The 25,874-nt window shown below is 40.1% G+C and overlaps 2 protein-coding genes across 2 annotated transcripts in view; both read right to left on the reverse strand.

Moving 5' to 3' along the window:
* Positions 1-25,874, reverse strand: part of LOC134315046 (CUB and sushi domain-containing protein 1-like) — a 739,302-nt gene that overhangs the window by 205,504 nt on the left and 507,924 nt on the right. The window contains exons 18-23 of the mRNA XM_062995960.1: positions 21,018-21,206; positions 14,833-14,949; positions 12,620-12,835; positions 10,564-10,752; positions 7,055-7,224; positions 1,480-1,636 (exon numbers count right to left, since the gene is read on the reverse strand). Coding sequence (XP_062852030.1) covers positions 1,480-1,636; positions 7,055-7,224; positions 10,564-10,752; positions 12,620-12,835; positions 14,833-14,949; positions 21,018-21,206 — 1,038 coding nt within the window. The remainder of the gene's footprint in view (positions 1-1,479; positions 1,637-7,054; positions 7,225-10,563; positions 10,753-12,619; positions 12,836-14,832; positions 14,950-21,017; positions 21,207-25,874) is intronic.
* Positions 1,710-4,749, reverse strand: LOC134314687 (uncharacterized). Its single transcript, XM_062995380.1, has 3 exons — positions 4,466-4,749; positions 3,170-4,371; positions 1,710-1,715 (listed from the first exon to the last, which is right to left on the reverse strand). The coding sequence occupies exons 1-3, from the start codon at positions 4,584-4,586 to the stop codon at positions 1,710-1,712; spliced, it is 1,329 nt and encodes a 442-aa protein (XP_062851450.1). The 5' UTR covers positions 4,587-4,749.

Here is a 25,874-nt window from a genome sequence, read left to right on the forward strand (position 1 = left end):
TTTTGGTTGGAAACAGTGAGGGGGAGGAGAAGTAATTGGTCATGTCTGAGAGACCGAGAGAGCTTATAATCAAGATTTAGTGCCATCTGATTTCCACCTTTTGGACCGCTCAAAGAAGCTTTAAGGGGAAGAAGATTTTCATGTGATGATGATGTGACAGCAGTGGTGCATCAGTGGCTACACGTTTAACCAAAAACATGTTTTGCTGATGGCATTAAAATTGTACAACGCTGGGAAAAATGCATCTCAAAGGAAGGTGACTATGTAGAGCGATGCCATTTGTTATTGAAATTTTTAATAAATTGATTTTTAAAAAGTGCGGAAACTTTTTGAAGAACCCTCGTATTTTTGTAGTCTTGTAGTCTTTAATCATTGGCCACTTTCTGATCACAGGATGCTGCTGGTTTTATATTTGAAGTTGGAGCACAATTCTCTGTGACAATGAGGTAAAAAAAAAATCTTAACAACAGCGCTGCACTTAATACAGTCACACCTGTACAACACACACTACCACAAATACCATAAAATTACTATGAAGGTGTTATTGCGGCACTGAGAAAGGTATACAACACACACACACACACACACACAGTTGTAAACAGTGTATTACAGTTTTATGCAGTTAGATACAGCCTAAATTATGGATAATTGTAACAAATTACACTGATACTGAAACATTACTTGGTTCTAACTATAACAAAAAAAGTACAGTACAGTGGTCTCCAACCACCGGGCCTTGGATCGGTCCCGGGTCATTTACTACCAGGTCGCACACGAAGAATAAATAATTAGAGATCGCTACAAAAGCAATAAAAGCAAAGCAGGATTTGTTGTGGTGACGGCAACCAAAACAGGTGTGCCTATTACCCCTAGGTGGGAGCGTCTTGGTGCAGCAAAAAAGTTCAGGGTTCCCACCGATTTTCCATTATTGGTGAGTAGTTATGAGTTGTTATGCACTAAGGGTTGGTTTCACAGACAGGGATTAAGCCTAGTCCTAGACTACACAGCATTTTGAATGGAGATTCTCCATTTAAAGCAAAATGTAGTCTTGGACTAGCCTTAATCCCTGTCTGGGAAACCAACCCTTTGTGTTTTTTATTATGCTTGTTTAAAATCTCCCCGCCCCCACCGATCCGTGAAATTATATCTTATATGAAACCTGTCTGTGGTGCAAAAAAGTTAGGGACCCCTGGTCTAGCAGGTGGCAAGTCAGTCTGCTATTACAGTGTATCTGAAGTATATATACTGTAGATGTAAATGCATTTAAAGATAACATTTTAATAAGCCTAAGCATGCAGAGATAATGCTACAAAAGCCTCAATAATTGAACACTAAATAAATAATACATTAATATATTAATCAAAACTTTAAAACCTACTACAAAAATACAGTTTTAGTTTTTAACTGGTTTAAAACGAACAATAAAAGAAAATAGAAGAAAAAATAGGCAGACAATCACAGCTATTGGAATTCACTCACTTGTGTATATGAGTTTGAAGCCTTTGTTGACTCCAGTTCCATTACTATTAAACTCAATCCACAGGTGGTTGGACGTGCTGTTCATGATGATATTGGACATTTCACTCCTCGTAAAATTGCCCAAAAGTCTTGATGTACTGTCTTGACCATCATAAACCTGTTAACAAAAAAAGACAGAAGACAACTTCACTATTAACAGCCAGATTGATAATACGTCAGAGAGGGTTTTGTCAGAGCTGAAAAATTAGAGATGGTTCCATAGACAATTGTTCTCATACTCTCATAAAATTGATGGTGTTTTTTCTCCACAAACAAACAAAATATTGAAATTTGGCATGTGTTGACTTTTGTAATTGCTTTTGGGTATTGGATTCATATTGAAACAGAAGTCTCCGTAAAGAAATGAGAACAACAGAACAGCATGGCATGAGATATTAAAGGTCATAAATCAATGTCAAGCTGCAGGAGTTTTTACTTTTCTACCACTGAGGACATCGCTTCAACTGTTGATAGACTAGTCACGTGATTCAAGCTCAAATTTCTTAGGCGTCAATAGGTGGAATGTTTTGTTTTGTGTAATGAGAAAGACTTTAGCTCCGACTATTGTTCCATCAGCAAAATTAAATAATAATAATAATAATTAATCATTATAACACAATCTTAATGACGCATAACACATATTTTATCGATTACAAGTCTCAAATCCAATGCAACAAAGAGATAACACATTCCATAACACATTTAATTTTTTTTTTTTTTTTTTTTGAAGACTATAAGACTATTAGTGTATATCTGACTGCCAACTCATATGCTGTGAATCACACTTGGGTACTTTATTAGGTGTTTATTAGTGGCTATAGTTTTCATGGATTTCCTCTCTGATTGGAAACTATGGGCACTGTGAGAACTTCATCTTTAATGAATCTATGAATACAGAATGCATTTACTTAGTCACGTGTATGTGTTTTGTTGATTACAAGCACTTTCATGTTAGCTGTGCGGTACAGAGTGGAGGATGCTGCTGTATAGGGGTTTCTAAATTTGGCTGCTAAAAAATGCAGATCTGCACGGACGCCTTTTAACACTAGAAGTCCCAGAGAGGGGTCATTTAGCATTTCTACCTTTGGAACCCAGAGACGGGTCGAATGACCTGAAGGATTTTAGCTAACATCCTATAATCACCGTCTTTTGTTCTGCAAATAAGGCCATTACTGTCGCACCACAGGAGGTTGTTGTTTTCCATTGAGTTTAGCCATTTAGTTTCTAGTTAGTTCTATTCAGTTTATTGTATTTGATAATATAAAGACTATACATATTGTATTTAGTTTAGTTTTATTTGAGCAAAAAAGCACTGAAACAATGAATCATTTTTTATATATTTTAAATAGAGAATTAGAAATTTTAGAGCAAGGTACAGCTGTGAGTAATGACCAGAAGCATTTGTGTCTAAGTCAAGAGGACTGAAATTTCAGTGTGAAAAATATACAAAAGAACAACTGTTATTTGTTTCCATGCTTTTTATTTTTGTTATAAAAATAATAAAAAAAATACAAGGAATAAAACAATTCCACACATATTTACAATAGGCTGCAGTGGGGGGCTGCGTGTGTGTGTGTGAGTGGCATGTCCTTCTTGTGTGACTAGCATTTCAGCACTCACTCAGCAGTCTGTCTGCACTGTCGGAACATACCTGGCACTGCCTGGGTATGTCCCTGGTACATTTGCCACACGTGTATTTGTAGCAGTCAACACATCTCTCAGTTGCACAATTGTTCGTGCATCGATGGTTGACCTGACACTTCGCCCTTTTGCCAGGGCTGGGTGTGGAAGGTTGTTGCCGAAGGAGTTTCTCCTTGCGTGCCTTCTTTTCACTCACATGAGAGTCACCTAACTCTTTTGCAAGCTCAACCAGGAAGTCCACCCGTCTCTCCTGCACCCCAGTGCATGCCTGATAAAGAACATGCGCATTCAGTGCTGCCATGTCAATCATGTTGTAGAACACGGCGACTGGCCATCTCCGTGTTCCTGCACGCACGCTGTACTCCCGCACCATTTGGTCCATTACATCCATTACCAAATTGTCCGTGGTTACAGTTCTGCCCTTGTCCATGAATGGTTCCATCAGCCTCATCACTACAGTTTCGGACAGTCTCTCCCTGCTGGGACGACTGGGGTCCTTGCCAAGATATGGGAGGACATTACAGATGTACTTTGATTTCAAGTCGCAAGCCACCCAAAACTTGATGCCAAACTTGTCTGGTTTTGTTGCAATGTATTGCAGAAAACAGCAGCGAGTCTTTGACGGGAAAAGCTGTTCATCAATAGTGATGTGTCGACCAGGGTTGTAGGATGCGATGCAGTTGGTGACAAACGATCTCCACACATCGGAGATTGCAGCAAACTTATCGGTCTCCGCTCGCTCACTGCGTGTGAACATGTCATCAAAGCGTAGGTGTTGCATGATGTCTTGGAAGCGGTTTCGGGCCATAGTTGCAATGATCCTTGGGTTTGCCAGGTTTGCTGACCAGCTGTCACGTAGTGATGGAACCTTGGTCACCCCCCGCAAGATAATGACTGAAATAAATGCCATTAGTTCCGGGAGATCCATGAACCAATCCACCTGCTCTGTGTGACGTGCATGTTGAGTAGTCCATTCTTGAATGCTACGAAGCATGTCAAGAGTGATAAAACAGAGGAAGCTCTGAAGGCGACTCCGGACACTTCGTCTGGCCTTAGCCCTTGGCTCTCCATCTGTAGGGTACGGTTCTATTGGGGTGAAATGGAGACGTTTCCCCACTTGTACTTCACGCCACACTGTGCCATCTTTTGCGGTCTCTGTCGGCTCACTCGCCAACCGAGCTCTCTTTTTTGGTAGAGGAGGAGTCTCCTCATCTGCAAGATAAATAATTTCAAATTAACATTTTGTTTTGGTTCTAAATAAAAAAGATAGTCAGGAAATAAAAATAGGTAATTTGAAAAATCTAACCTGAAGACAGCTCAGAGTCCGAATCCGGTTGAAGGACTATGTCTTCTCCATCTGAGTCACAAGGGTTGGTGTTGCTCAGGATCAGTTCCAATGCCTGTTGAGTGGTGAGCCTTCTCTGCATTTTGTTTCTTTTGAACAAAATAGGTGAAGCAGTCACCTATTTATCCCCCACAGCACAAAAGGCTGCATGCAAATTTGCTAAGGTGTTAGCAACCTTATGCATATCCCCTGCACAACAATGCAGCTGGGGGGTGGGCAGACACACTCAGGAGCAGCTTACATTCTTTTGCTTACACTCATAATATAAACTCATATTACACTCAAAAACATAAATAAATTATTTTAGAAAAACTTGAAAACTTGAAACAGATTGTATGTTTTGCAAACTATATGTACAATATAACCAGTTGATTTCACAACTGTTAAGAGTATGTTAGAAATTGATTTTTTAGGTAAAATTTATTGATTTATATGGTAAAACTTTTTGACTTATAACTACTTAAAAAGCTGACTTTTGGATGGAAAAAGCCATTACATAATGTCTGGCTAATTCTCTGTACAGAACATTTAGGAACAGGGAACTGAAACTGATCTTTGTGAGTTTTTAGTCCTTTTCAAGTATTAGACAGACGTTAGTGTGAATTCAGCTCTACTCCCCCCTGCAGATTCCTCAGGCAATGGCCACATTTACAAATGAAAGGATGCTAATTGGAGCCATCAGAGTCGTCAGTTCGGACTAAGGGTCATTTGACCCTCTTTCGGGACTTCAGGGGGGAGCTCGAAATTTCTGGGACTTCTAGTGTTAAAACCACTCTAAACTGCTTTACCTTATCAGTCTATTATTTTGATTCTCAGATTATATGTACTACCTAGAACACACTTCTAAAATAATTTAATATTCTAAAAATACATATAGTATACTTAATTCTACAGAGCACATAAAAAATCTGATTTATTTAGTGGTCGGCTGGGTGCCCCCTAGCAAACACAATTGGCAGTGCCTGCAGCAGACAAAAATTGCCCACTAAGTCTGCTGGGTGGGAAAACACCGGACTAATAAAAGGATGGGTTCTTCAAAGCTGTGTAAGGACCCTGGTTAGTAGCCGAGGTGCCTGTACAAAAGTGGTGGAATGCGGAGATCAATGTGTGACTCTTAGTGCGTGAGACTGGCCTCCACCAAATAGAAGAATAAGAGGGGGTCAATGGACTGCACATGCATCAGAGGGAGGGCGTGTCGGGTGAATATACCCTCCTCGAATGCAATCTGTGCCCCCCACAGTGGAAGACTAATTGGCTATGCTAAATTGGGGGAAAAAGGGAGAAAATCTATAAATAAAATAGGAAAAACTCTGACTTATCTAGGCAAAAAATGTCAGGTGGTAAAAGCATCCAACACAATAGTGCATACAGACTGTTAAAAAGGGTATTTTAATAAAAGCCTGACATGAAACCATTAATTTCCCAACCACTCACACACTCACTTTCTTAACCACTTATTCAATTAGGGTCGTTGGTGATGGAGCCTATCCCAGGCTTCCAATGGGCGAAAGGCACACAGTAACAACCTGGACAGAGCGCCAGTCCATCGCAGGGCAGACACACATACACACACACATATAAACACACCCATTCACCTATAAAGCAATTCAGTGTCTTCAATTAACCTGACTGCATGTTTTTGGACTGCGGGAGGGAACCGGAGCTCCCGGAGGAAACCCATGCAGACACAGGGAGAACATGCAAACTCTGCACAGAAAGGACCCGGACCGCCCCACCTGGGGATCAAACCCAGGACCTTCTTGCTGTGAGGCGACAGTGCTACCCACCGAGCCACCGCGCCACCCAATTTTCCAATCATAATTATTGAAAAAAAAATCTTTGTTAAATGACTTTTCATTTAGTAAGTTTGAAAGAAAAGCTAGGACAGTTATTAAGAAAACAGCAGATGACTGCTAAAAAATTTCATTTTTATTAGTTACATTTAAAAATAAGGTGTTGTTGCGCCACCAGAAATGTTCAGGATGGTAAACTGATTTATTTATAATCATTATTTAATATCTTACAATTACAAGCCAAATTCCCAGTTCACCCACACCAGTGCACACACCTTTTGTTCTGACAAGTGGAGCCAACAGGTTTACATTTTATACGGACAAAAATGCTATGCTGCCTGTTATTGTAATTGTAATATGCTGCTGCTTTTTCCTTTCTACTCAAATTATGCAGATTTTATTAAATTAGATAGAAACGCAAAGTAAAAGCATTTTAAAAGCCTTTTTACACGAAACACACACACAGACGCACACAGGTCACTGGCCAAAATATTTTTTTTCTATTATAATACATTATATAAAATTAATATTAAAAAATGGAGGCGTTAAATTAACCGTTTGTTTAATATTTACAAAAATAAGACCAATGATTTTCATTTCCTTAATAATTATTGTTTATTGTTTATTATGACCGGATATCCTTTACATAAATATAATTTAAGTGTGTAATGTAAGTTAAATAATAACTGGTAGCATTCTTCCACATACACTACAAATGGTACTGTGAGGGCATAAAGTGAAAACAAGTCAGTTGTACCTGGAGGAAATCTCCATCAATGAGCTGAAAAGTAATGGCCGTTAGCTTGATCCCTTTGCCATTGTCAGTCTGGATCCGGTAGATGCATTCATGGTTGTTGTCATAGCTGGATGGGTAGTTGGGAGACAGAAGAACCCCCTCACTGCCTTCAGAAGAGGCACCACACTCGGCTAGCCAGAACCCCATGGGCACAGTGAAGAAACATAGGTAGAGAGAGGGGTAAGAGGTTTAGAGTTTGTTAAGAAATACCTTATATGACACAATAACTGTTTGTTTCATAACACAGTGTGCTAAATGTTCTTATTATGCCTAAAGTAGGAGCTCTGGCACCAAGTGGTTCTCAATTGAAATAATTAAGCCAGCGGCACCCTGACAGCTGTTGCTCTGTTTCCTGTTTATAGGCTGGTCAGGGTACTTGCACCAGATGGAATATGAGCCTTTGTCATTTTGATGAATCACAACTTCAAACTTCCAAGGAATCCTAATTAACACTGGGCTTTAATCCATTAGTTAGGTGCTGGTCACAAAGGCTCATGGCTGCACTGTAATAAGATGTTGATGTTAATATTCTGCCCTGCTAGCTCTACTACAGGAGAAGATGCTGGTTCAAATCTTTTTTGTTTATGTTTAAGCTCCACACAATTAGTATAGTAGTTAATCATATGTATGCTATAAAGCGAGGTTTGGTCTTAATAATAAGCTGTATCCAAAACAGAAGTTGGGTTGTGGGTGCTTTATAAAAACCCTGAAATGAATCGCGAAATGTTTTTATCAACCCTGCGAAATGTTTTGCTTCTGTACAACACTGTTTGGGACAGTCTCAAAGACCAGGGGCTGTGTTCCAAACCACACATTACAAGATAATGTGTTTTACAATACTAGAAGCACAATTGTTGGTGTTTTAATTTTCAGACAGTCAAAGCTCTGAGACACACCTATTCCAGAAAGATGTCTGTGAAATAGAGGTGTGTTTCAGACAGCAACTTTTACAATCTGCCTGGGACTGTGGTAGCCTAGTAGGTAGGGCTTTGGGCTGTCAACTGAAAGGTTGATAGTTTGAATCCCAGCTCTTCCATGCAGCCACTGTTGGGCCCTGGAGCAAGGCCCCTAACCCTCTGTGCTCCAGGGGTGCCGTACAATGGCTGACCCTGCGCTCTGACCCCAGCTTCCAAAACAAGCTGGGATATGTGAAGAAAGAATCCCGTTGTAATGTACACCTGTATATGTATACACCGATCAGCATAACATTAAAACCACCACCTTTTTTCTACACTCACTGTCCATTTTATCAACTCCACTTATCATATAGAAGTACTTTGTAGTTCTACAATTACTGACTGTAGTCCATCTGTTTCTCTGCATGTTTTTTTAGCCTGCTTTCACCCTGTTCTTCAATGGTCAGGACCACCACAGGACAACTACAGAGCAGGTATTATTTAGGTTATTTAGATCATTTTCAGCACTGCAGTGACACTGACATGATGGTGGTGTGTTAGTGTGTGTTGTGCTGGTATGAGTGGATCAGACACAGCAGCGCTGCTGGAGTTTTTAAATACCATGTCCACTCACTGTCCACTCTATTAGACACTCCTACCTAGTTGGTCCACCTTGTAGATGTAAAGTCAGAGACGATCGCTCATCTATTGCTGCTGTTTGAGTTGGTCATCTTCTAGACCTTCATCAGTGGTCACAGGACGCTGCCCATGGGGCGCTGTTGGTTGGATATTTTTGGTTGGTGGACTGTTCTAAGTGACAGTGACTATTCAGCAGTGACAGGGAGGTGTTTAAAAACTCCAGCAGCGCTGCTGTGTCTGATCCACTCATACCAGCACACCACACACTAACACACCACCACCATGTCAGTGTCACTGCAGTGCTGAGAATGATCCAACACCCAGATAATACCTGCTCTGTGGTGGCCCTGGGAGAGTCCTGACCATTGAAGAACAGGGTGAAAGGGGGCTAACAAAGTATGCAGAGAAACAGATGGACTACAGTCAGTAATTGTAGAACTTTAAAGTGCTCCTATATAGTAAGTGGGGCTGATAAAATGGACAGTGAGTGTAGAAACAAGGAGGTGGTTTTAATGTTATGGCTGATCAGTGTAAATGACAAATAAAGGCATTGTATTCTATTAAATTTCATTCCATTATATTTTCTGGCCTATCCAGAATTACATATTGCATTGTTAGAGGCATGACGCATACTTTACAATAACCACTTAATCGCCACCTTTTTAAAAGTCTATAAACTGGCAAGACTTCTTACAAATGTTGAAATATGATGCTACTGACTTTTCATGATAATCTGTCAGAGATTGTTTAAAAAAGTACATTTACTGTTATCTGACAAGTATATGAAAAAGAAAAAGTAACACAGCACCAAGCAATGCTTTTTCTACCACTATACAGTTTGTAAATTGCTTCCAAACTAAGACTAAGAAGAAATGCTTTGCAATTTTATTGGTATTATATAATATATAAACATCAACATCGATGTTAATAATTCTTGTAGTCTTTGCACAAAGTAGAAGAAACCACACCATACACACAGACACTGGCACTGACTACAGTAATATTCTCATGTTAAAGCCCAGCACAATAACCATTGATCATTTAGTCAGCAGCTTTATTCCTGTCCACAACTTACTCTAGTGATAACTGCCTCCAAAATAATAAACCGGAATGATTTCTCATAGGCTTGCTTACGCTGTCAGGTTCCATTAGGAATAAATTATTATAATATTATCAAATGGGCAACACAATAAGCCAGGATCTTTTCAATTCCAGGTCCAGAATTAAAAATAGCAATGAGAAATGGACTTTAAAATATTCTGTCCTCCTCCACATTAACTGACACATTCTGACCAAATTGGCCTCCTTGGAATAAGTGCTGCATGGCATCACGGAGGTCCATTACCTAGCACTCTCTAAATTGCTGTCTGAATTACTGAAATCTGTATTGTCTGCATGGATATTTCGGGATTCAATTGGTCGGTCTGTAATAATACTAAGCCAGCAACCCAGAAGACCTTGAATTTTCATGAGTTTTATTTGTTGCAGGTGTCAAGCTTAATCTGACAATAAACAAAGCTATATTCCGAGATGAGTCGTGCACAATACAGGGAGGTAATAAAGGAATTCTTCACACTAGTATTCAGAGCCTACAGTGCCTTAAAAATTTATTCACTCAGGTACGTTCTTCACATGAATGTCCCTCCCTGGGATTTGTATCATTTTGAGTAGGATCCCCAATAGCTTAAAAAGGATTTTGAATGACACTCAGATAAGACCGGAAAAGAAAGTAAATTATATTTACAGCATACAGCAGTTTTAGGTCTTACCACAGACTGTAGGTACAGATGGTCAATGGGTCAATATATATAAATACACACAGACTTTTTAAATTGATTATTTTGTATTTTCAGAAGGCTTTAAAAAAAGCCTAAAAAACAATAAATGTAATGTAATGTAAATGTAATGTGAACAATAAAATGAGTGTCCACCTACCCACACACCTAGGCAAGGCTGCGCTCCAAACGCGCCGGCCACCTCCCAGACACGTGATCCTGCTCTCGCCTTCCAGCCGGTAACCCGAAAAACAGGTAAACATCAGCGAGTCCCCTACTCCAAATTGAAAGCCCACCCTCCTGCTGTAGGCTGGAACACCAGGGTCCTCACACGGCTCCAGATCGTACTCTGGAAATAAATAAGTCAATGTCTTGAATACTGGGTGGCTATTGATATGTGAGGAAATGACAAATACACCTCAAAATATGATTGTGCAGCATAAACCAGTGTTATTAATTGTACAGTAAGTTCTAGATTTTTTGCAATAGTGCATTGAAACTATTGTTCTTAAGCTGTTAGACAATTTATTCACAAAGTAACCCATCCTTGCTTGTAAATGACTGAGCCTTTAATCAATGCTCCTTTTATACCCAAACATGACAGCATAACATGTTACCCATTCTTCTTTTTACAAGTAGAAAGTTTCAAAAGAGGTGTTTTTGATCACATCACAAATGCCTGTGTCCCAACTATTTTGGTATATGTAGTAGGAATTTGCATATATTAAAAAAAATCAAGTGGGGGGGGGGGACTCTCTTCTTTATGATCTACAAAGGCTTACAAACCTCAAACTCGGCAAATAACATTAATTGGTGCTAATAATTTAATAAGAACTAAAAAATTTCCATAAGCAAACTTTAAATACATCATCTTACTCTGAAAGACAATGCTGTTAGTGTAAAGAACAGCTGAAGTATATGTGCTATCTGTAATTATGTGCATTTTACCTATTGTCCCAATTTTAATTGAATTGCATTTTTTTCTTTTAATCCATCCTTTCTTATTGGTAATATCAAACCATTTCTAGATAAGATCAAATTCCTTTATTGATCCCCAAATCCCCAAATTCAAGTGTTACAGCAGCACAGAATAAATTACAACTATATAGGAAGACACTATATATATACATATATACACGCATATACAGTATATATGTATTTATATATGTTTATATGTATATACTATGTAGTGTAAAGTCAAATGCACAAATGCAGGAAAAAGATTCAAAAAAAGGTGGAGGAGAAGATCTTTGAGATATGGTGGTGGTGGTGGTGGGGGGTGTTTAGGCTGCTGGTCAGTCTGAGGACAGCCTGTGTATTCTGCTGTCGTTATGCAGTCTGTTGGCAGTGGGCACAAAAGAACATCTGAGACGCTTTGTCTTGCTCTTTGGTGGAATAAGCCTATGACTACGCATCATTATTAAGCTTTACCAGCTTAAAGATATTTATTTTAATGGTACAACACTGTCTGCTATTTGCATTTTACATATTATTAATTTAATAGTGTACAGTAGTATGCAATTTATGATGCAGCTGATTTGAATATCACAGTAATGTTAAGCACTGCCTTTAGGAGGAATAGATCAGTTTGTTCACAACCAAATGACAACTGATCTAGTTAGAGTAAATGGCCCTGCAAGTCTAGATAAAAACAACCCAAAACATACCAAACCTTCATTTTTAAATCTGGCAAGTGACCAAAGTATGAGCAAGATAAGAAACTTTCAAACTGCTATCATGAATTAATAAACAGTGGCAGTTGTAGCCTAGCGGTTAAGGTACTTGACTAGTAATCAGAAGGTCGTTAATTCAAGCCCCACCAGGTTGCTTCTGTTGGGCCTTTGAGCAAGGCCCTTAACCATCAATTGCTGTATACTGTATACTGACTGACTGTATATTGACTGTATACTGTCCATGTACTGTAAGTCGCCTTGGATAAAGGTGTCTGCTAAATGCCAAAATGTAAATGTAAAATGTAAATAAACGTGCTGGAGGACAGACGAATCACAGTATGCTATATTTTGCCTCTAGACGACTAGTAATCTGAATGCTGCTGGTTTAAGCTCCACCAATGCCAAGCTGTCACTGCTGGGCCTCTAAGCAGGGTCCTTAACTCTCAATAGCTTTTATTGTATTCCCTCATAATTTTAAGTAGCTTTGTCTTAAAACATCTGATCAATGGTAATGTAAATGCATAACAGGACACTACAGGATACCTGAAAATGTGATGTTGAAGCCCTCGTAGGACATAGAGAAGTCAGAGATGAAGCGCATCTGGGCACTGAAGTTTCCGAACAGGCCGGCCTTGATGGAAGGAGGCAGCACAGAGCCGGTGAGGCGAGCCACGGGTTCGCTGAAGCTACCATCCTCCATAATGAGCAGGTAATCGTGCGAATCCTCCAGGTGGAATGTGTGAAAAACCAGCTGCACCCCTGCAGAGTCACAGATGAGATTAAATCCCTAAACACCAGGACTCGTATTTTTTCCTGTAGGTGCTCAGGAGCAGCGGCAACAAAAATCACATTGTCTCAGAAGGGGGGAAGTAATAAAACAGAGAAGAACGCTCAGGATAATGTTAAATCTCTTATCAAGGGTAATTGCCTGGTGTGAGGGAATGTTTCAGAATTTAAGGCAAAAGAAATGTGTGAGATAATTACAATTTTGTTACTGAGGGTAATTTGGTGATTAAACTAGTGGTGAGGGCCTACTTCAAATTATAGCATCAACAATCAACAATGAATATACGTGTCAATTTACTTGGGAAGGTGGATTGGTAATACTGGTGGTGATAAATGAGTTTAAAGTACCTCTGAAGTGGTTGTTTCAAACTATCATAAAGAAAATTTATGGACAATAATGTTTTATGCTCTATAATGAAACAGGTTGTGGAACATTTTGCCTCTTTACGTCATAAAAAATACTACAATATGTTGTCACAAATTCAGTATGCAACATCAATGCAACTTTCAGCAATAGTCTTGAAGGGAAATTTAGAATTTTAATTTTGATTTAGATCAATTAATCATTATAGATTTAATAGCAGCCAAATGTGTAAAATAGATAACAATAATAGCATAACCGACAACATCCTTGTTTACCAGGATCTACTTAGCCTAGTTAGCACTGTATATTGTTGGGTACTGATGGGATTTTAGTATTGATTAACAGTCTTTATTTAGATACATTTTGTATGTAATAAAATAAATGAATAAATCTGAAAAATAATTTTGGGGGTGGCACGGTGGGTAGCACTGTCGCCTCACAGCAAGAAGGTCCTGGGTTCAATCCCCAAGCGGGTCAGTCTGAGTCCTTTTCGTGCAGAGTTTGCATGTTCTCCCCATGTCTGCGTGGGTTTCCTCCGGGAGCTCCGGTTTTCTCCCACAGTCCAAAAACATGCAGTCAGGTTAATTGAAGACACTGTATTGCCCTATAGGTGAGTGTGTGTGTGTGTGTCTGCCCTGCGATAGACTGGCGCCCCGTCCAGGGTGTTACTGTGTGCCTTGCGCCCATTGAAAAGGTGGGATAGGCTCAAGCACCCCCCGCGCGACCCCAATTGGATAAGCGGTTAAAAAAGTGAGTGAGTAATAAATCTACAATAAATTTGGGGGGGGGGGGGGGGCACAGTGGCTCGGTGGGTATCACTGTCGCCTCACAGCAAGAAGGTCCTGGGTTCGATCCCCAAGCGGGGCACTCTGGGTCTTTTCTGTGCGGAGTTTGCATGTTCTCCCCGTGTCTGCGTGGGTTTCCTCCGGGAGCTCCGGTTTCCTCCCACAGTCAGGTTAATTGGAGACACTGAATTGCCCTATAGGTGAATGGGTGTGTGTGTGTGTGTGTGTGTGTCTGCCCTGCGATGGACTGGTGCCCCGTCCAGGGTGTTACTGTGTGCCTTGCGCCCATTGACTAGGCTTCACCACCCCCCTGCAACCCTAACTGGATAAGAGGTTAAGAAAGTGAGTGAGTGAAAAATAATTTATTAGTAGTTAGAAATTCTAGAACATCCCATAATCCTTGTGATTTTAAGTATCACATTAGCACATAACCCAGCTATGGAGTTTGTGGGAAGCTATCAATTGAAAAGCTGTATTACTGGAAAGCAAAACACTGGAAAAGCCAGTAAAATCTGGCCAACAGTCAACAAGCTTTTGCTAACATATTTGCTATTGCTATTATTCAGTGCATTTTATAGCAGCCAAACACATGTTATGATGTTCTAGGATCATTTTTTTGGACAGGTTATGATTGCTCACAGCTAAATGCAGGTTAATTAGCCTTAACTATCTTTCACTCGAGACAGACATAAATGTGGTTCGATCATAATTGAGGAGCTAAGAGACTCAGGATGATTTGTAAACACCAACCTACCTCCTTCTTCATGACTACTTTAAATGTACATATAAAATTATCAGTTTCATTTATCATTCTTCCTCACCTTTCCCATGAGAGACTTCTATGGTCCATGTGCAGTTCAGTGAGTTTGGGTAGAAATCCGGAAATCCAGGGGAAAGTATAGTTCCAGTCTTTCCATAGACATAACCACCACACAAAGCTACAGAAAAAAAAATTTAAGAGAAACCCATTATGACTATTGATCATCATATAATCTCAGTGTTAGTCAAACTTTATTCGTAATTAAAGAGCACCCGTTTATCTTCTAACATCTGGAGAATGATTTGATACACTGATATGAAAGCAGCATTTGAATAAGTATGAAACAAATCTCTGAAGCATCAGTGTTGTTCTTCTAATAACAAAAACAAAATGTAATACTAGATGCAAATGATTGAGGCTGTGGCTTCCCATGTAAGATTGGATTTGATTAGCATGCCAATGTTGGCAAAAATTACCACGAGGAATTGCAGCATTAAAAAAAAAAGGTCCGGGTGGATTACATATGAAAATCTGGGTCAGACTTGGCAAACAATATTCATTGGTGCTGAGAATTTAATTAGAACTTTATAAATTCCATAGGAAAACTTTAAATCCCTCATCTTACTCGGAGAGGAAATGTTAGTGGTGTAAAAGATGGCTAGAGCATATATGCTCTTTTTAGTACTCTGTTCAGATGGAGAGACTTACCCTGTAATAAAAACTATTCTGCTGAATTGATCTTAAAAACTGCCTAAAAAACTCCTGTAACAGTAGATAAGAATCATGCACTGTTGAGCGACCTAGTTTGGCTGGCAGAGGGGGCACGGACTCACAGTCATTCTCTTTTTTTTCTATTTATTTATGCATTGTCTCCCTTTTCCTCCAGATGTAGCGTAGTCAATTTGTCTTCCGCTGCTGGGGGATCCCTGATTGCAGTCAGTGGGTATATTGCTGCTCACGCCTCCTCTGACTCGCGCGTGGCCCTTTGCGGACCCTTTTTCACTCTCCACTCTCCTTTCCACAGTTGCCTCTCTATCTGCCAATCAGGGTCCTTAAACAGCGTTTGAAGACCCCACCCACATAGTCCGGTCATCCCTCCCTAGCAGAACCGTATCTGCTGCAGGCACTGCCAATTATGTCCGCTAGATGGCGCCCAGCTGACCGGTGGCAACGCCGAGTTTCGAACCGAGGAGTTTAGAATCTCTGCACCGGTGTGCTAGCGGAATATCCCGCTGTGCCACCGGTCATTCTCTTAATGTATGCACCAGATTTCCACTGATAGGATTCTCAGTGTATTGTTGTTTCTGGGAATTCACCACAGTTTCTCAGTGGGTTTGGGCCTTGCTTGACACACATACTAGGATAGCGAAATGCCCCAGTATCGGCACGACTGGGACACAGTAGGCGCAGAGGAAGCAAGGCACGTCCTTCCGCATTACAGAATACACCGAACTACTAAGAACCCAGCAGATTTCAACCAAGGTAGTTCTTTTCTTTACCCACAGTTTTTCTCCTCAACTCGCTACACACAGACGACTGTTTGGAATGGGTGTTTGTTCCTCTCCCCTAACTCCCCTTTACCTGTAGGGACACAGCTGCAAGTAAAGCGAATGTGCATTGTTCCACCCCTTCCTCCCTATTACGACTATGGGGATAATAATTAATAATTAATAATAATAATAATAATAATAATAATAATAATAATAATAATAATTAATAATAATAATAATAATAATAATAATAATAATAATAACAATAACAATAATAATTATTATTATTATTAATAATAATATTAATATTAATAATAATAATTGTATTTTGTCCATGTATTATTTTATTTAATCCAAATAATCTTTTTAAATGTATGTAAAATTTACCATGTTTACTGCACAGATTTCTTCTTTTTTACTCCCATCACTTTAAAACATATGTATAAGTGGGTGATTTAGCAGTGCTTAATTGGACCTAGGAGTAATTGAATGATACAGCAATTATCCAATACATTCAATTTTTATTTCAGTTTTAAATCTGTTTACAATGAATTAAATTAAACCTGCAATTATACATCTAGGGTCTACAAAAGCATTTTATTGTTCCATTAAGTGCATTGCTGTTCACTAACCATTAATGCACTCCTGGTGTTCATTTTGTTTTCATACTAGGTTGCTGTACTTGAATATGCAGTAAAGCACTGACTCGTTGAAATTGGATATGGACCCATTCTAATAAAGCACTGATTTTCATAATGCAAGGTGTGGAGTTTGAGCTCTCCAGGCTGCAGTGATGCTGGTGATTAAATGGAACTAGTGGTGCAAGCGTTATAATACACGCCCCGGGCGTCAAACAAAACCTAATCAACAAAAATGGTTCTTAGACTGCACAAGAAATAAAAGTCTAGTAATAGTGAGAGGCACCCTGACATGCATCTACAGCAAATAGACGAGAAGCTCATTCATCACTTTCAGGAAAAGTAACAGTTTTGATCAATGCTTTCTGTAAGAAAAGTTTTTATAAACTTTAAATGAAATGTACACGGATTACTATCCTACAAAAGTTCAGCATCAAAGTTCTCAATAATATAAAATCTATTTACGTTCAGATTTATACATTCAGTTATTTAAATGTAATATCAACATTCTAGTTCTTAAAGAAATCTAATATATAGAGAATCTACGGTAATTATTTCATCCTCGACAACCCATACAGCCCCCCCTTAATGTTCAATACTTGAATAAGACCTTGCTTAGTGCATAGAACATATATTTGCATAGAAACTTATTTACATAACATTAAAACCACCTCCTTGTTTCTACACTCACCATCCATTTTATTGGCACCACTTACCATATAGAAGCACTTTGTAGTTCTACAATTACTGACTGTAGTCCATCTGTTTCTCTGCATGCCTTTTTAGCCTGCTTTCACCCTGTTCTTCAATGGTCAGGTCCCCCACAGGACCACTACAGAGCAGGTATTATTTAGGTGGTGGATCATTCTCAGCACTGCAGTGACACTGACATGGTGGTGGTGTGTTAGTGTGTGTTGTGCTGGTATGAGTGGATCAGACACAGCAGTGCTGCTGGAGTTTTTAAATACCGTGTCCACTCGCTGTCCACTCTATTAGACACTCCTACCTAGTTGTTCCATCGTGTAGATGTAAAGTCAGAGACGATCGCTCATCTATTGCTCCTGTTCAAGTTGGTCATCTTCTAGATCTTCATCAGTGGTCACAGGACACTGCCCACGGGGCGCTGTTGGCTGGATGTTTTTGGTTGTTGGACTATTCAGTCCAGCAGTGACAGTGAGGTGTTGAAAAACTCCAGCAGCATTGCTGTGTCTTATCCACTCATACCAGCACAACACACACTAACACACCACCACCATGTCAGTGTCACTGCAGTGCTGAGAATCATCCACCACCTAAATAATACCTGCTCTGTGGTGGTCCTGTGGGGGTCCTGACCATTGAAGAACAGGGTGAAAGCAGGCTAAAAAGGCATGCAGAGAAACAGATGGACTACAGTCAGTAATTGTAGAACTACAAAGTGCTTCTATATGGTCAGTGGAGCTGATAAAATGGACAGTGTGTGTAGAAACAAGGAGGTGGGTTTAATGTTATGGCTGATCAGTGTAGTATACTAAAGTATATCATTGCAGTAAATATTACTGGATGAGATGTGTAATATGTAATATACTAAACTGTTGTAGGTGTTCTTTGTAGTACATACTAACAAGACTGTAATGTAATGTAGGCTCCATAAACAGAGAGACAGATCATGCTCCATGAGTCTATTCTGATAGTGGCTCAATCTTTAATGATGTCCCGACACAGTGAAGTGTTATACAGTGTGATGAACATATGTAATATATGCCCATATCTATAAATACAAAGTAGTAAAGTGGATATATGCACTGAGAATATATAATATAACAAAAACAAAAGTTGTTCAGAACATCTAAGTTTGCCTCACTGCATATCCAGATGTTTCTTGGGAATAGGTAATATAACTCAGGTGTCTTTCCATTCTATAAAGAAGGTCAGGCTCTGATGAAAGCGCAACAAGCCAGACCGGAGCATATCACAGAGGGACAAGGTGCAGGGCTGATAAGCAGCAGACAGAGAAGGAAACTGGAAATTCTTAACAAAATGGGATGCAGCCTGATTGTGCTTACTGGAAAATACTCCATGTGCTTATTTTAGTTCCCCACAACACACACACACACACACACACACACACACACACACACACACGCGCGCACACACACACACACACACACACACACTAACCAGCTTAAATGAGTACTGTCTTGTAGGTCATTTCTTCCTATCTAGCCAATAACTGTGACCTTTTTCTCTTTTCTGCTTCTTCTTCTACAAAAAACCTTTTTCATCTAATAAAAATGCCCACATTGCAAGAGGGTTGAGAGGAGTAAGAACCAGCCTTTTGGTCCATTTAAATTGTGATAGAATAAGAGAATTTGTTATGCAAAACAATGCTGGTTCATTTCTGTTTTCTTTTTGCTGCATTTTGGTTGAACGTGTTGATCCCTGTTTTATTAAGGTCCAACTAAATGTACATGAGACATTGTACCAACATTGTGCATGAGACATTGTAGTACCCAAAAGAACTTTCCATATGTGTTGTGGTTGTTATGGCCAATTTTATACCCTTAAAATATCAATGTGAAATCTATAAATAAAAGTCTATCGCATATTTTTAATATAGTAATACACCAAGCCACTATCAGGCGTGTTTTTTCCTTAAACTAAACTTGTCCAATAAGGATTTATGCAGTGTTATGTATATTTCAAAATAAATACACCTAAGCAATGCCATGTTTTACTGATGTAATACACTCACTCACTCACTTTCTTAAACGCTTATCCAATTAGGGTCGCGGGGAAGTGCTGGAGTCTATCCCAGCTTTTCAGTGGGCGCAAGGCACATAGTAACACCCTGGACGGGGCGCCAGTCCACTGCAGGGCAGACACCCATTTACCTATAGGGCAATTCAGTGTCTCCAATTACCCTGACTGCATGTTTTTGGACTGTATGAGGAAGCCGGAGCTCCCGGAGGAAACCCACGCAGACACGGGGAGAACATGCAAACTCCACACAGAAAGGACCCGGACCGCCCTGCCTGGGGATCGAACCCAGGACCTTCTTGATGTGAGGCGACAGTGCTACCCACTGAGCCACCTGATGTAATACATGTTATTTGAAAAAAAAAAATCATTACATTCAATACTCATTCACTGTTTATGTGATGTCATGTGACCAACTTAAAGTGATCAACTGACAGCACAGCATAGTGGATTTAGAAAAATATGCATTGAAGAAGCAATTGAACCATACAAACGCTATGGTCTGCACTGGTCACATATGTAGATGGACAAGAGAAAGCTCTGTTAGTTTATGTCCAGCTAGTTACTGCTGTTATACACTGTCGAGTCACATTATTATGACCACCAGCTAATATCCAGAGTAATCGCTGAGTGCAGCACAGACAGCAGCTAGACGGGCTGGGAGTGACTCAATAAGGTCCTGGTAGTTTGTCACAGGTATCTGGAGCCAAGTTGACTGCAGTGCATCCCACAGCTGCTGGAGGGGGCATGGGGGAGGATACATAGAGCGAACACGACGATCGAGATGGTCCCACATATGCACTTTAGGTACAAAACTGGGGAATAAGGGGGACAGGGTAGTACTTGGAAGATCCCATCCGCCCCTGTGAAGATAATTGTCATGTATGGGTGTACGTGATCTGCAAGGATGGATTCATACCCAAATCGGTTGAGAGTGCCTTGCACACCTTATATACCAACCGAGCCAGCTCACAAAATGTGACTTCATTTATGAGCTATGCTGCAGCTGTCGCAAGTAGGAAGTGGTCATAATAACGTGATTCGACTGTGTATATCCATGTTATTCAAAAGATGTTTTATGAATACTTCAGTACACTAAGCTACCATTTTTTATTTGGCAAGATTCAGTACCTCACACCCGACTATATCTTGTGATGATGTGTTCATTCAATACAAGCCACTATTTTCCAATATCACCCACTCTGCAGCATTGTTCAGAAAATAGGACAAGCTTTCTGTTGACTTATGTGTTTAGATTCTCATCCTATTGCTTTCTGAGTGCCTTTGGATAAGGACCATTACTGAAATGTCTAAATCAAAAGACTGCACAGCAATGGTTTCCCATTGTTATAAATAGAAAAAAAGTATCAAGGAGTTACCATCACAGCTGGGCAGAGCATGATTCCACTGATGGTTCCTTTCGCACACAATAGGTTCGTCATCGCTCAGCGTGTAACCCTGATCACAGCTGAACGTCACCCGGGAGCCAATGGCAAAGTTGTCGCCGTGCCTCTTGCCATTCACAGGGATTCCTGGATCCAAGCATGAATCACTCTCCATCATAATGCCTGCGGAAATACAGAGGATCATTTTATTCAATCTCCAGGGCTTAAAATTGAATAGAGGGAGGTGTCAGAAACACTTCATACAGTATAAATCATCTCAGGTGGGATCTCCTGAGGTCGCTCTATCAATCTCACTCTTTCTCTAAAGGAATCTTTTCTTAACTACTAAACATTCTGCATATTTAATCAAAAACCCATGTAATTAAAATACTCAGTATTTTTTAATATGTAATTATAACTTACTGTAAAACTTCTACACTTTTAGAATAATCTTAAGAACTGCTTTTCATTTTCATGGCTCCTAACTAGATGGTGATAGCAGTTTAAAATACCCAAATCATAATCCATCAAGTTCAATAAGTTTGAGGAGAGCTGGTGCATTTACATATGGCATGCTGTCAGAATTGCTTCATTGTGAGCTATGAATATTTGTTAAGTGAATCTAGCCCGCACCACATTTCACCGTGTTCTCGTGTCTCTCGGCCTCCCCCACGTCTCTCTTTATGCAGCTCATTATATTCCAGAGGTGTCATTCAAGCCAGTCCAAAAATGAAAGCAATTTGCCTAATCACCTGGCACCAGTCACAAAGACTTAAGCATGTTTTAAATCTGACAGTAGAATGACTGGCATGTTACACGTATATTTCTAAATAAATATAGCTATGCACTGCCATGTCTTGCTGATGTGTTAAATGTTATTAAGATAACTCCTTTGTAGGTCATACGGCTGATTCGTGTCATTTAAAATAACCATTTCAGCTGCTATTGTAGTACAGGATCATAGCGAAATGTTCATTATTATAAAGCTGCTTTAAAAACACACTTTGCTTTGAATCTTTGGTTTTAGTCTCAACAGTGCCATCAACCTGGCTGGGTGCTCAAAAAGACTCAATTAGGGTGACACAGTGGCTCAGTGGGTAGCACTGTCGCCTCACTAAGAAGGTGGGGCGGTCCAGGTCCTTTGTGTGGAGTTTGCATGTTCTCCTTGTGTCTGCGTGGGTTTCCTCCGGGAGCTCCGGTTTCCTCCCACAGTCCAAAAACATGCAAGTGAGGTGAATTGGAGATACAAAATTGTCCATGACTGTGTTTGACATTATTTGTGAAAGGATGAATCTTGTGGTACGGGTTTCTGTCATAAATGTAACTAAAGTGGGGAATGTTAAAAAATGGGGAAAACCATTGGTGCCACTGAGCGTGCTGAGTGTACGGAGAAACTGAGTCCAAATTAGCAAAAAGGTGACCAGTAGAGCAACTTATCTGCTGTGTTGACCTATGAAGGGGTGATACTTTATGATTACACACATTTGCTCCAAAATGGTAAAAGAGCGAATTATAGCAATGTAGCATCTGATATTTATCTGATATTTTCTATAGTCAATTACTATTTTTCCTTGCATTCAGTTTGTATATGCTCAGTTTTTGAGAACCAAGCATGCGTCATCAACGGTGGGCGTTGTGCAACAAAAGTAAAGAGTAGTAACATGATGCCGGAGCATTAAGATTACCTGCGAGCATTAGTGCTGCTGTTACAGATGTTCATTTTTATACAAAAAGTATCGCTGAACTATTGGTGATAAGACGACATAGACGTGTTTCTCACCATTGTTGCCTTCTTTAGTGCATTCACATGAGAAGCGCTTTGCGCTTTGCTCTCACCGCGAACCTCGACACAAATAGCCACTTTGCTCAGGTGAAATATTACTAAAGTTCCATCAAACCCACTCTAAAATACAATATACAGTGTATCACAAAAGTGAGTACACCCCTCACATTTCTGCAGATATTTAAGTATATCTTTTCATGGGACAACACTGACAAAATGACACTTTGACACAATGAAAAGTAGTCTGTGTGCAGCTTATATAACAGTGTAAATTTATTCTTCCCTCAAAATAACTCAATATACAGCCATTAATGTCTAAACCACCAGCAACAAAAGTGAGTACACCCCTTAGTGAAAGTTCCTGAAGTGTCAATATTTTGGGTGGCCACCATTATTTCCCAGAACTGCCTTAACTCTCCTGGGCATGGAGTTTACCAGAGCTTCACAGGTTGCCACTGGAATGCTTTTCCACTCCTCCATGATGACATCACGGAGCTGGCGGATATTCGAGACTTTGCGCTCCTCCACCTTCCGCTTGAGGATGCCCCAAAGATGTTCTATTGGGTTTAGGTCTGGAGACATGCTTGGCCAGTCCATCACCTTTACCCTCAGCCTCTTCAATAAAGCAGTGGTCGTCTTAGAGGTGTGTTTGGGGTCATTATCATGCTGAAACACTGCCCTGCAACCCAGTTTCCGGAGGGAGGGGATCATGCTCTGCTTCAGTATTTCACAGTACATATTGGAGTTCATGTGTCCCTCAATGAAATGTAACTCCCCAACACCTGCTGCACTCATGCAGCCCCAGACCATGGCATTCCCACCACCATGCTTGACTGTAGGCATGACACACTTATCTTTGTACTCCTCACCTGATTGCCGCCACACATGCTTGAGACCATCTGAACCAAACAAATTAATCTTGGTCTCATCAGACCATAGGACATGGTTCCAGTAATCCATGTCCTTTGTTGACATGTCTTCAGCAAACTGTTTGCGGGCTTTCTTGTGTAGAGACTTCAGAAGAGGCTTCCTTCTGGGGTGACAGCCATGCAGACCAATTTGATGTAGTGTGCGGCGTATGGTCTGAGCACTGACAGGCTGACCCCCCACCTTTTCAATCTCTGCAGCAATGCTGACAGCACTCCTGCGCCTATCTTTCAAAGACAGCAGTTGGTTGTGACGCTGAGCATGTGCACTCAGCTTCTTTGGACGACCAACGCGAGGTCTGTTCTGAGTGGACCCTGCTCTTTTAAAACGCTGAATGATCTTGGCCACTGTGCTGCAGCTCAGTTTCAGGGTGTTGGCAATCTTCATGTAGCCTTGGCCATCTTCATGTAGCGCAACAATTCGTCTTTTAAGATCCTCAGAGAGTTCTTTGCCATGAGATGCCATGTTGGAACTTTCAGTGACCAGTATGAGAGAGTGTGAGAGCTGTACTACTAAACTGAACACACCTGCTCCCTATGCACACCTGAGACCTAGTAACACTAACAAATCACATGACATTTTGGAGGGAAAATGACAAGCAGTGCTCAATTTGGACATTTAGGGGTGTAGTCTCTTAGGGGTGTACTCACTTTTGTTGCCGGTGGTTTAGACATTAATGGCTGTATATTGAGTTATTTTGAGGGAAGAATAAATTTACACTGTTATATAAGCTGCACACAGACTACTTTTCATTGTGTCAAAGTGTCATTTTGTCAGTGTTGTCCCATGAAAAGATATACTTAAATATCTGCAGAAATGTGAGGGGTGTACTCACTTTTGTGATACACTGTATATATATATATATTCTACTGTCAGATTTAAAACATGCTTAAGTCTTTGTGACTGGTGCCAGATGATTAGGCAAATTGCTTTCATTTTTGGACTGGCTTGAATAACACCTCTGGAATATAATAAGCTACATAAAGAGAGACGTGGGGGAGGCCGAGAGACACGAGAACACGGTGAAATGTGGTGCGGGCTAGGTTCACTTAACAAATATTCATAGCTCACAATGAATATTCTGTGGTGCCATATTAGAACACAAGTTCGCTGTCTGAAACCTCTTGTTTTCAGTGGAAACATGCAGAACCGGCTCAAAATCAAGTCGCGAACCAGAACCGTTCCGTATCAGTGGAAAAGGGCAGAATATGTAGATAGTAGTGTGATCTGTAACAGAGGATCACACTACTATCTACATATTCTGCCGCTTTGCCGGTGCCCCAACCAGACAGCAGGATTTGCTGCTAGAGTAGCAAGAAGATGAATCCACGTACAGCCTTCCCACTTTCATATACAGTCAATTGTGTTTATTGATAATCCATCCAGGCTGGTGGAGGCTAGCATATTAGACCGCTGCAAGCGCTCGAGCAGACTGAATGATAATTTTTTAAAGACAAATTTTGCAACATGGTTTGCCATTAATCAGGTAAATTAGGTACTTTCAAATATGGAAATGAATTGATCACATTTTTAGCTGAGCTTGCTAATAACAATTTTGAGTGTAAAACTTGGTAAGTAAGTAAGTAAACATTTATTTATATAGCACTTTTCTAAGACAAGCTATAAAGTGCTTCACAATCAATAAGATACGATATGAATAAAAGAAATAAAACAAAAATAAAACACGTAAAATACATATAAAACCAGAAAAACAACCCAGCTACATCCATGGGTGGAAAAAAAACAGACATAAACCATACAAACAGTGCAGCTTCATCTAATAAACAATAAGACAGGAAAAGTCATCTAGAGTCCATTCACAAAGGCTAAGGTATAAAAATATGTCTTAAGCCTTCTTTTAAAAATTTCCTTTGACACAGCAAGTCTAATATCCAAGGGCAGGGTATTCCACAACTTAGGAGCATACACGGAAAATGCAAAGTCTCCCTTCCATGTCCGCTTTGTCCTAGGGACAACTAAAAGCCCCTGACTGGAGGACTTCAGAGCCCTGGCACCTGAATACGGCACCAAAAGGTCAGAAATATATTCTGGTCCATCACCACGCACAGACTGGAATGTTAAAACCAAGATTTTGAACTGAACCCTAAAAGCTAAAATATGCTCCCATCTTTCAGTCCTAG

Source organism: Trichomycterus rosablanca, chromosome 5, assembly GCF_030014385.1.
Source record: "Trichomycterus rosablanca isolate fTriRos1 chromosome 5, fTriRos1.hap1, whole genome shotgun sequence".
In the NCBI taxonomy this organism is placed as follows: Eukaryota; Metazoa; Chordata; class Actinopteri; order Siluriformes; family Trichomycteridae; genus Trichomycterus; species Trichomycterus rosablanca.